Source organism: Camelus ferus, chromosome 7 (genome assembly GCF_009834535.1).
Source record: "Camelus ferus isolate YT-003-E chromosome 7, BCGSAC_Cfer_1.0, whole genome shotgun sequence".
Classification (NCBI taxonomy): domain Eukaryota; kingdom Metazoa; phylum Chordata; class Mammalia; order Artiodactyla; family Camelidae; genus Camelus; species Camelus ferus.
In genome coordinates, this window is record NC_045702.1 from 6848929 (window position 1) to 6861592 (window position 12664).

At 43.4% G+C, this 12664-nt stretch overlaps 1 protein-coding gene across 2 annotated transcripts in view; it reads right to left on the minus strand.

The window, feature by feature from the left end:
• The window catches only part of CNTNAP2 (contactin associated protein 2), a 347743-nt gene that overhangs the window by 22706 nt on the left and 312373 nt on the right, over nucleotides 1–12664 (minus strand). For both annotated transcript variants that reach the window (XM_032483274.1, XM_014561544.2), the window contains one exon: nucleotides 4188–4427. In XM_032483274.1, the coding sequence (XP_032339165.1) occupies nucleotides 4188–4427 (240 nt within the window). The remainder of the gene's footprint in view (nucleotides 1–4187; nucleotides 4428–12664) is intronic.

The window sequence follows — 12664 nt, forward strand, 5'->3', positions numbered from 1 at the left end:
ATACCCTGGGATACATTTTCCATCTTTATCATGAGATATCATCTAAGATATAAGAAAGAATCATAAAGGAGCAGAAAGAACACAAGACCTAAGAGTGGATGTCTGGAATTCTGATTTCCAGGTCTCTGCGAAGCAAATACTCCAGTGTGAGTATGAAATGAGTAGCCCTTAGCTGATGGTTAAGATCCCTTTAATACTAAAACTACATAGACTCCCTGTCTTCACAGCAGGGAGCATGCTGTATTTTAAAATAAATGCACACACTTCATTTTAAACAGCACTTTCCTCCTGATATCCTTTCAAATTAAGCTTGCAGCTGATTAAAAAAAAAAACAACAACCCTGAATAGTCATTTGACACATTCCTCAAACGGAAACTCCGCCCTGGGTGTAACAATTGCTCTCACTGGAGATGCTGAGGCTGGCCCCACGTGCGGATTTCTTGTTCGTTCATTTGTTTCAAGTGCGCTTTTTTCCAGTTGCAAGGAGGCAGACCGGCTTTCCTCAAGTTTAGGTTAAAAAAAACCTCCCCTGTCCTGGTGAGCTTCCTCATGAAATGGTCAGGGGAGCCCAGCCTTCTGCAAGCTTGTGCTACAGCCTTTCAATTTGCGATTTTACCACCTAAAGCTGTCATTGTTTTTCATAAACTGTTTTCTGCGTTACTTACTTTTCTTTTGGTAACCTTACCTCAAAGGTTCACCAAGGGGCCACTATTAAACTTCCGTTTTATACGGTGAGTGATTCTCATGGGTGGCTACACATCAGAATCGCTTGGGGGAAGGTTTTACCTCTGCGGACATCTTCATCTCACCCCTAGTGTCTGATTTAATTGGTCAGGGGTGCAGCCTGGAGAGCGGGCTTTTAAAAGCTCCCTAGGTAATTTGAAAGTGCTTCTGAGATCGAGATGAGGGCTTTCAAACTTCAATGCGCACATCAGATGTCACTGGGGAATCTTGCTAAAATGTCGATGCCGATTCAGTGGGTCTGGGGTAGAAGCCTGATAGCTGCTTTTCTAACAAGCTTCCAGGCAGCACTCATGCTGCTGGGCAAGGACTACACTTTCCCAGGCACCATATGCAACATTTCTCCTTCCAAATGCCCCCTGTTCCAACCAGGACTAGTCAGCTCTCACCTTTATCCTCCTGTCTGACACCCACACAGACCCCACTAACACATGGCTTCTAGCCAGAAATGGCATTTTTTGTGAAGACACTGTTGTTTTGTTTCTGAATATCTGATCGTGAGGATCCTTATTCTATTCGGGTAAGAAAGATGGTCTAAAAAAAGCAACCCCCCCAAATTGGAATTCAGAATGATGGAACATAGGCTAAGAACTAGGGTGTGGTTCCTGATGTGGGGACCTGCTAGGAACCCTAGAGTTGGTATGAAGTTTCTTTTATGCTGGGGACATTTAGGATTCACAGATGCAGAAAGAAATCTTTTTGGAACTTCCCTTATCTGACTACAAGTAGAAGCTTCTGAGAAATGAGGCCGTAAATTCCCCCTTCTGGGAGGCTTTTAGTCCCAGGAAGGAAGCCAAGAGCAAACCTACCCTAAATCCCCAAGCCAGGGAGTTTTATGGCCTTGAAGAAGACAGAAAGACCATTCACACCTGCATAAACAAACATTATCACAAACTTTCTTATCTCCTGTTTTTTCTTTTAGAAACCCATTTGTTCTTCCCGTCAAGACCTTTTTCTCCTCTCTTTTTCTCTACTAAGATAGATCAGCCTCTAACTTTAATTATTTGTTGAGCCATTTTTTTGGTAAGCTTCCTTACACATACGAATAAACTTCTTTTTCCTGTTAATCTGCCTTTTATCAGTTTAATTTGCAGGCCCCAGTATGTGAACATAAGAGCGTAGAGGAAAAGTTTTTCTTCCCTGACACTAAGCCACTCAAGGCTGATATTAAGTAGCCTTCTCTATGTCTATTTCCTTCTCTGTCCCCTGTCCAGACCCCAATCCCCATTCTCTCTCATGTTCCCATTCACCTAAAAGAAAAAAAAAAAAATCATGTTATCTAAACAAGGCTTCTGTCTCATAGTTCATAAGCTGTTTTCTCTTCTTTTAATAGAATAGAGACAGATACACACATTTCCTCATGAGCATTTCCCCATTATGGAAATTAACTTGGAATTCCAATTATGGGATAAATTATGATAATGAGATTGATACAGCAACTGGTTGACACCAGGTAAGAACTTTCTGCCCAAGTACAAGTGGACATTTTCTGCAAATGGACCCTATATTATATACCACAGGCCTACCGTAATACCTGGGTTGTAGACTTTTGATTTGCACATTGAATAATAACAGAAAAGTTCCCTACATACATTATTACAGCAATCAGAAGAATGAAATTGTCATACATAATGTAGCATGATTTCTAAAAAATAAATGAACTCAAACTTTGGCCCTTACAACCGTATCTCACAGACCATAAAACAAATAATGTGCTAATTAAGGCAAAATGAATATGGACTTATGTTGGCCCAAAGGAACACCTAGATGTTTCTGAAACTGGTTTCTTGGCAGCCAACTTAGACCACACACGCTGATGGCCTCATGCAGTGAGTTCCTGTATCAGCACAAGAACCTGCGCATTTCAAAGACGATGTGTTGTCACCGCCCACTATGGCATCTGGAGGAATTTATCTGAGAAATCTCTGTTCCTCTGCAGCCCTGACAATGTCTTTCCTCATCTCATATCCTCACTGCTACTTTTCTTCTTGCAGCATCAGGACTGCCCTCCTTTGTTCAAGCCAGCCCAGGAGGAAAAACCAGCCCGCTGTGTAATCCTAACAACAGTCATAAAAGAGAATTCTTAATAAGTACCCTTGGCACACAGCACCCCTCATCATGTTATAGGAACTCATGCATGAGGAACAAAGAGGATTGTTTAGTCTGTAAATTGGCTATTCTGACAACGGGGCAATTCTGGCTTCTTTCGAAGCTTCACAAATCCTGGCAAGGATTCAGGGTGACAACGGCTACATAGAAGCTGATAAACACCACGTTCGGGGCTGGAATCCGTCTAAAGCAATCCAACACATGATGTCTACATGATGAACTGTTACAAATTAGAAGTTAGGGTGGGGGGCTGTTAAGAGCCTTTCCTGGACATGCGAACATCACAGCAAATTGTGTCTAATATGACGATAACCACCTAGTAAATATTATTGCAGCTGAAGTTTTGTGAAGCTTGCTCCATGTCTATAATGGTGCTAAGTGCTTTAAATCCATCATCTCACCTAGAATTTTCTGAGTTAGGTCTTATCTCCATTTCGGACATGTGGAAACTGAAGAATGAGGTTAAGAAACCTGCCGGTGAGAGGCAGGGATGCTTCTGGAACCCAGGCCTCACGTCACCTTGCCTCCCACCTTGGCTTCTTCCTGTCCTCAGCATCAGCAATGCTGGACTCTGCTTTGGAGACCCATCGAATGTCAGATTGGACGTCTCCTAGAGATCATGTCCCACTTGATACCTTATGGGGGAAAAAGCTGAGGCTCGGAAAGGCTACCTGGGTATCCCGAGGTCAGTCTGGTAGAGTGAGGAAGCGGACCTTTGGGTTCCGAATCACTTGGGTTTATGTGGATGTTGAATTTGCATCCAGTTAATTTAGCAGCCAACAGCTGGCATCCTTTCATGTTCTCCCTGTGCTTTCAAACAAGTCTTATCACCTGCAGAAGTGGGGCTGCATCCACCGAGCTAAGTCTAAATGCACCCCTAAAATCTGAAAGGCTACAGGATTATTTGTATAAATATAGTGTCAAGAGGTGAATCTCAGTCTTGCTTAGGTAAATCTTTGGCAGTAGAACTTCGATGGCGGGGCTGCCAGGCAGTGAGAGTCACAAGGGCAGAAGTGAGGAGGTGACTTGATAGGATCACCTGACAGTCATGTCACAGACATCGGTTTAGACATCTCATTGTTTCACTTAAATGAAGAAGAGTCAGTAATTCCTGTTTCTTCCCTTCGACTTACTTCTGGCCCTGAGCAAGAACACGGCTGCGCCATCTGAGCACTTGATGTGCTAAGAACTCTCTGCTCGCACATTCCTTCGCTCCCTTAATCCTCCAACTGCTTCACCAGCGAGGTTCTGTTACTAACCCCATTTTACAGATGGGAAAACAGAGGCTTAAAGAAATAAATAAAGCGAATCTGTTGGAGACCGCCTTAGACTTTACCTGAATCCAAGTGGTCTAAGTGCCAGGGGTCGGTGGCGGACGACATGGGGGAGAGGGTGAGCGGGGAGGCCCCGCAGTTGGATTCCACCAGCTCGCCCTGAACGTGCACGTGGGCAGAGGCGTTTGTTTGTCTCAAGGCCGCCTTGAGTGGGGCAACCTGGTTGAACTGGACTCTGGAGAGGCACCCAGTGAATCCCGGGGTGTTGTACTTGTGAATCTCTTGGTCAATCTTCCCCGTTTCTGAAAGAAAAACAAAGAGAAAGTAAAAATTGTATCCCACCCACTCTATTCCAGCTGTAACATATACTCATCTTGGAATGCTTGTCTGCAAATTTTATTCTTAGGTTTCAGTGTAAGATGCTCTCTGTTCTTTTAGATGAAATATTAATGACTTTCTAAGGCCCAGGGCTGGAGACTCCACTTGAAAAGAAACTTCTGTGTTATCAGAGAATGCGGTGGGGAAAGACTATATTTGCTAAAATAAAATACATTCATAATTACCCCCCCCAGATACTCGAGCTATTGCTGAAACTGACAACACTCCCTTGGTTCTGAATGATTTTTCTCCTCTTTTCAGATGCTTTAATGACCCTCTTGTATATACTCAACAGCCCTCCCAGCCCTCCTGGTAGACTCTGGTTTAATTTTGTGCCTTTTATTTTCTTCTTTAGAATTCTTTATTTTTAGTACAGAAAAGAAAAAGAGTTCCCAGAGCCTATAATTGGGCATTTGCTTTCTTTAGAAGCCAATCCCCTGGAAATTCTGAGGTTTACAGAATCCCAACTAGTATCTGATGGGCTTTTTTGGAAGTCAGTAAAATCTCCCAACTCCACCACAAACATAAAGGCACATTTAAGAATCACCACCTCCCCCAAACGTGTAAGTGCAACATCTTCTTCCTAAACTAACATTCAAATCAGGGGTGAATCTGGGTTCTGGGAAGTCCTTCAGCAGAGGTAACAATGGAATTAGGGCTTTTTTTTTTTTTGATGATAAGAACACTTAATCTACGATTTACCCTTCCTAACAAATACATAAACATAAAACACAGTATTGTTAACTATAGGCACCCTGGGGTTCATTCCTCTTGCATCAGAGAAAGTACGTACGTTTGACCAGCACCTCCCGATTTCCCCTCCCCCCGTGCTGGAAACCACGGTTCCAACTCTCGGCTTCTGTGAACTTGACTATTTTAGGTTCCTGATATCATGGAGTATTTATTCTCCTGGGTCTGGTTTATTTCACGTAGCATAATGTCCTCCAAGTTCATCCATGTTGTAGCAAATGGCAGGACTTCCTTCTTTTTTTAAGGCTGAATGATATTCCATTGCATGTGTCCATCACAGTTTCTTTCTCCATTCGTCTGTCAGTGAACATGCAGGTCGATTCCATGTTTTTGCTATTGTAAATAACGCTGCTTCAACACGGGAGTGCAGATACCTCTTTGAGAGCCTGACTTCAGTTCTTTGGCGTGTATACCCAGAAGTGAGATCGCCAGATCATATGGTGGTTCCATCTTTAGTTGTCTGAGGAACCTCCGTACCATTTTCCACAGTGGCTGTACCATTCTGCATTCCCACCAATTCCTCCACATCCTCACCACTGCTTGTAATCTTTCGTAGAACTAGGTTTCGAGGATGAAAGGAAAGAGAACTCCAGGCTGAGTCTGCTATGAGGTTTCTGTTCTGGGATCTGGGGGAGTTGGATGGGCTCGGCGCTCGAGGCCAGACCGGGAAGGGCCTTGAATGCTGGGTTAAGATGTTTGTATTTCAGTAGGAAACTCAGAGCTATTTAAGCTGCAGGGTTTGGGGTGGGAACTGTATTAGAAAGGTAATTCTGGAGAAGAATAGCAATTGCTCTGAGCAGCCGTCTCGTTAGCCCCTGAGGGCCCTGCAACCTCCCTGGGCAAAGGCAGGGACTCTTCCTTTGGCCGTGGGGCTGAGGCAGAGTTAAGCTCTGGATGTGGATAACACGCCTTGTTTGTCACTAGCATCGTCCTGATTTTGCTCGCCACTGGAAAATCTACAGAGAATTAGTTTTGGTTCTGTTTCCTCCGCTAGAGGTTTGGGTAGGGGGCTTCTGACTGGTTGTATTTAGTGTGGTCCCTGAAATTTTAAGTAGGACATGCTTCCCTATCACATGGCAGAAAACGAACAGTTTCAAAGCTGTATTTATCCGAGGGTCCCCAATTTAATATGGGGCCCCACTTCTTAAAGAGCTGACCTCTTCTATCTGTCTCCCCCTGAAATGACCCCCAAAGAGGGATTAACAGACACACGCAGATGGCCAGGGGGAGCCCCAGGAAGGGGGTTCTGGTGGGGGACTAGGGACCAGAGGAACCGTGGGGCTGTTGGTGGAAATGTCCGCTAACTGCGCAGAGGCTGGGGGGGGGCTGCAAGAACAGCGCCAGGGGGACAGTTGGGGAGACTGCACTTTTCCGGAGGTTCTTTCCCCAGCTCACTCTCCTCTTTAGCTCCCCGACCCCTGTCATCTGTGTTTTCTCACTGTTGGGGAATATCCCTAACATTTCAACTGTTGTTCCCTTTCTGAAAGGTGGCTGGGTTACAAAAACGAGGATTCTGAGGCCCAAGAGTGCAGAACCAATAACTGCAGATCTGGACCACGTTCCAAGTCCAGTTGCTGGGCTCCAAAGATTCTCGGCTGAGTCCCATTCCCTGGGGCCAGGGACGCCAAGGATGCTCTTGGTTCGTCATGTCCACGTGGTTCCCACGCTGGGCCATGTGATGATAATAATATTAAGGGCGACTATTATAAACCAAGTTGGTATTATGTATGAGGTACTACGTTTAGTACTTTTTACGCAGTATTTCATTGTTTCCTAACAACCCTCTGCGCTAACTAGGATCATCCCCACTTCACAGATGAGAAAACTGATGGCTTAGAGAAGTTAAGGCTTTGTCAATGAATGCACATATATGTTTCATATGAAAAACAGAGAAGTCAAATGTTCATAGTCTCTATTTCTCTCTGTAAAATAGACTATATTAGGTTGCTTTTTCACTCATTTGGATTTTTGTCATTTCGATTCAGGGACTCCTTCTAAAAATGGCACAGTGAGGGGTTTTTTTGTTTCGTTTTGTTTTTTTAAAAAATTAAATGGCTATTAGAGACTGCTTTAAGATCGTGTGTCATTAGAGACTGAGCCGATAATAAGGATTTTTAAAAAATGCCATGAACTGATGTCAAAGCCTTGCCAGTATCAGTTAAAGTGCCAGCAAGTTCTGAAAACGCTGGTCTGGAATAAAAAAATCTATACTTCTTAAGAGCATCTAACAAACGATAGTAAAGCTATCATTTAGTACATTTGAGCTCATTAAAAGTAAATTACATTAATCTGTAAAATTGATTGGACTGATCTCATACTGAAACCAAATATTAAAGTACAATTCCCTGTAAGAAACGACTTTCTTTGTGGAAATGTCTTGGCCGAGGCATAATCTGGGGGAAATTTGCTCTAAAGCATGCAAATTTCAGAAATGCAGTGCAGTCACTTCTGAAATTAAATTCTCAAGCTGTCATTAGTACTAGAATGTCTCCTACGCCGAGTGACATGGGTTACAGAAAATAGCCCACTTAGAATACTGATTCAATTCCCGGTAAAACCTTAAAATGAAGTGTTCATGACACTTTCAGGGAGGATGCAGCAATTACAGTGGCAACGCAACAGCATGCTTTCTGGGCTATTCTTCCTCAGATGCTGTACATCGAGTGATGGGCAGGGGTGTTGTGAGAAACAAAAAGAGAAAGGGCACCTGAGCAAGAAACGTGGGGCGAATGAAGCCGGCCCCGCCGACCACACAACTGTGTGAGGGCCTCGCGGACACGCGGCAGCCTCTTCAGTGACTGGGTGGATGCCGGCTCCAAAAGAGATCAATCATTTCCCTTCGAGACGATTTAAACTCATCCACATGGACTTCTTGTGCATCCCACGGGGTCTGTTCATCCCCTGGTTTTTGTTGTGTTTTATAGTTTTTAGAGTTTCCTATCAGAATTCCTTTTGGGGGGGGGTGTGATATTACGAGATATGAAATATCACCATAAACTTAATTTCTAACTTTTAATGAAACAGAGTCAAGAGATGTTAGGATGTCAGAGAGACCTGATTTAAGACTTTTGCTAAGGCTCTGTTGTGTTCCCCTCACTCTGTTAGGGGTGGGGGGAGTCAGCCTTTCAGAATTTGTGGGGTCTGTAGGAAGACAAACCTCACCTTTATCCTGCAGACACTGCGGGTACCACTGGCCCAAAGCACTGTCCCTCCTTCACTCCTGCCCTCAACTCTCAGCTAGAATGTGTCTCACTAGGGGCACTGGAGGTGGTTTTAGGTTATTCACAGATGATGTTAAATAACATCCAATCTCAGGGTGAGGAAGTTATTTCCCTTTCAATTTTCTTTCAATCCTCCCAAGATTAGGACTCCGGTTGGCTCTGGTTAGGACTGGACCCTTTCCCACCCCACCAACACCAGCTATTTCTCTATCTTAACAAAGAGAGAACAGACCTGGACACTTGAGTAGGCAGTGGTACTGAACTTCATAGCATTTTCATAGGATGTATTTTTTTTTTTTATCACTATCTTACTGAGAGAGGAGATTAGGCAGGCTTGCTCACCCTGGCTGATTATCAACAAAGGGAAGAACGTGCCAGGCTGTTGAAAAAAGGATGCTTCTGTGATCCCGCAGATGGCTCCTAGATTCCAAGGACACAGCCATACAACAGAACATCTTATGTCCCACAGCTGCTGCCTTAACCCCAAGGACAGAACCCAGTGTCTCTTTCTTTGTTCTCTTTCCTGCGAAGCTTCTGTTCTAGGGCTGAGCTCCCTAGAGGAGGGAAAAAGCCCATAATAGGAAGAAGGTGATTGGCTCCCGCCCCTCCGGAATGAAGATTAATGATGGCAGAACCCTCCAATCAAAGACCCTGTGCCTGATGGGGAGGTGGAGCTGTCTCCACCAGCCACTTGGCTGGCAGCTCCCCTCTCAAGCATTTTCACTTCCCCTTCTCTTTTTGAGCAATTAAAGCCGTCTTCCACTTTGTCTCTCTGCCTCTGCTGAGAATTCCTTCTCAACTGGCGGGCAAGGACCCACATTTTTGGTGGGCTTTTTAATTCAGGAATCTCTCTATCTGCTAACATTATCATTACAGCAAGCGATGCTGGTATTTCATTTTAGGGTCGCATTGCAAAATTTCCTCTAAACAGAAACATTTTCCTTTAAACAGAAAAATATTAAGTAAATAACAGTAAAGGAGGTAACCAAAAATGGCAAAAGTATAACTGGAAATGGCAAAAATTGTATTCTTGGTCCTCAAATGACTCTCTTGGAAAACACTGTTGTGGAGGAATTTGGTGCTTCCTCCAAACCCCTTGATTTTCGGCCCTCAGTGCCTCTGTTCCATTCCGGTGGAATTCTGCCCTCCTCCCTGTCTCCTCACACTTAATACCTATGATTATCCATCACTTAAGAGCACCAGGGTCCCCAGTCATTACAAAGGAGAGCTCCACAGGGCTTCCTCCCCGAGGCTGCTCCCAGCGCTAACTACCTGGCCCAGGTGTGTGCATTCCCTCTGCAAATGGGCCAGAATTCTGAATCTGTGCTTCCACTAGTTTCACGGTTTCCTTGAGAGCTGAGATAATATTGCTTTGTTCAGTCCTTGTGTTTCTCCGAGGGTCTACAATAGCATGTGGCACAAAAATCAGCCGGTGACCTGTGTGTCTGACTATACTGGAAACTACACCGGAATCAGTCTGTCCTGCAGAGTTTGCTTGTGCAGGACAGGCGAGCACGTGGAAATTTAAGCACAGCGAAGTTCACTCTGAGTTTGTCATCCTAGTGGGTTAAAGAGCTGTGGAATGTGGCCTTGAAAGAGGAAGGGAAATTAGCAAACTGAGATCCAGTAGATCGTTATATATTTTTTTCTGGAAGTACTATTACCTGGACATGTGTCCATCTCGCTGAAAACACACTCATCTTTGAAAATATTGTTGTGTTGCTGTTACACTGACACTCACGTAATAACGCTGATCACTCACTCCTACATAAACCCTCCAGAGGTCTCGCATATGGAGCGGGGGTTGTAGGCAACCTAATGAAATGAGTAGGAAGTGAGTTTGAAATCACTGCCTGGGTGAAGACTTAAATATTTCTCGGAAGATTAGACTGAAATGAGATTGGGGAGTAGTCACGTGATGCAGACTTGAAAACATGACCAGGGTCTGCTGGGCTGGCAGTCATCCTAAATTGTGACTCTCAGGGTTAGTGCTGATGATCTGGGTCTCAGCTGAGAGAGTAGGTGACATGGCTAATGAGGAGTGGCTACAATTTTCCCGTTTGGCCAGAGTTGTATGGATGGGAGCCTGAATGGGTCCCCCACTTTATTATTCCCAGAATAAATAAATGGGAAGTAACCATCATCAAAAGAAATCAAAAACAGAAACAGAAAAAGAAACCAATATACAAGCCATGAGCATTAATCTAAAAAGCAAAATAAAACAAAATAAACTTCATTCTTCAATTCTAACATGATCTAATGATAAACATCAGGGAGGGCCCTGCAATGTTGGAATCTAGTTTCAATGTCAGCTCCCTACTTTTACAGGCAAAATTTTTTGATCAGTGGTGTCCTGCTGACCAGCTGCCTTTCAAAAGATAAACAACTAGAATTAAATCTACATACATAATTGATGTATAAATTATGTACTCTGACATTTTATTAATCCCTGAAAGAAAGACACTAATGAAATTTCATTGTATCTATTATTTGCTTTTCTCTTTATGAAGGAAGGCGGGACAGAAACATGCAGGTATAATTTAAGTAGCTCTTGACCTGTGACACATGCTAACTCAATCACAAAGAGGCAATCTGCTGGGAGACGCAGAATCTGCTTTTCCTCTAGATTGTGCTATGTTTTAACTTGTAAATCCTTTTCTCAGGATTGAGAAAACAAAATTGGATTTTTTTTCAGAAACACCAATAAAAAGAGATGTCCTAATGTGAAGATGCGAGCTTACGCCACTATTTTGCAAAAAAGAAAGTATTACACTTTTATTTGTATAAACTTATCCCAGTCCCTGAGCTTTTGGGGAGATACATATATTGGATACACACACACACACACACACACACACACACACACACAGGTTCAAATTGTCATTCCCATTCCTAAAACCTACTTTGAAAGCCACAAACTTATTATGATCACTGGTTACTATAACACAGTTGTGATTTCCATACAAAGGGGAAAAATGATCCCTGTTAAAAACAAGACAAAAGGCCCAAAATGTAGTCACTTATGCTAAGCTCCCGGTTATCAAACTGAGATTAACCAGTACAATTTTGGCTCTCCCAGAAATGGAATCTTAAACCAGTCAGCACTAGTTAGGTAATCTGTTTGATGAACCCCTGCCGTCCCCTAAAAGAAAGTAATTTTGAAATAACCAATCTGTATTTTTTTTCTTTTCTTTTTTTTTTTGCCAGTGTTTAACTTCAGTGTTCCCATTCCTTTCTGCCTGTAAGTCTCATTTTGTACCACTCCTTGGAGTTCCTCTTCATCTGCTAGATTGGATGCTGCCTGATTCAAGTCAATTTTTGCTCAAATAAACTCTTAAATTTTTAATGTGCTTCAGTTTATCATTTAAAATCCCTTAGGTGTTCCCCAAACACCAGACATTTGGCATCACGCAGAGCATGCACATCTGAACATAGCATTTCCCACTTTGCCCAGAATGCTTCAAGTTGTCAGACACGAGACAGAAAGCCTGGTGCCCCGTATCTGCAACCTCAGGTGCCCTGCTTACACGCATGATTTTTCAGGGCTCAGAAAAACAGGCTCCACTGAAGGTAACAAGACCTTTCAGGAAAATGCACGTATCTGTCACTCAAACCCCAGAGCTGGATGCTGTGATTTACTTCATGAAAAATGCAGGTTGAATTTTACCTCGCAAAGTCTTAGTAAATATAAGACATGCGTCCCAGCTTTTTGCTATGAGAGAACAGACCCCTTCTGTATGGTCTGAACGCCCCATGAGCTGGAAGCAACAGATCTATTTTTCACTCACTGGGTTTTATTCCACTTTTGCTTTTGCATTTTAACTTGTAAGCAGCAGAGATAGAATCTTGTGTACAAAATGACCAAACTTCTGCTAAAACTGTTTTTTATAGGCTTTGGAAAGTCCTGTTCAACTGTAGCCAACACTATAAGGAGAGTGAATTTCAGCTTGTGAAGTTTCTCCCTTAATTCCTCTCCTAGCCACTGAAGAGCATTCCAGACAAGAGGAGCCCACCATCAGCTGCAGCTGACTCCCTCGGGAGCAGGGGAATCTGGGGCAATGGGAAAAGGAGGAGAGAAGGGTGCTGAGCATACACGTCATGAGCAGCACAGAGAAGCACAGGCTAGGAAAGGCGTGTAAACAAAACTTTGTATTTCCAGATAATGGCAAATTAAATGATTCAGTAAAGTA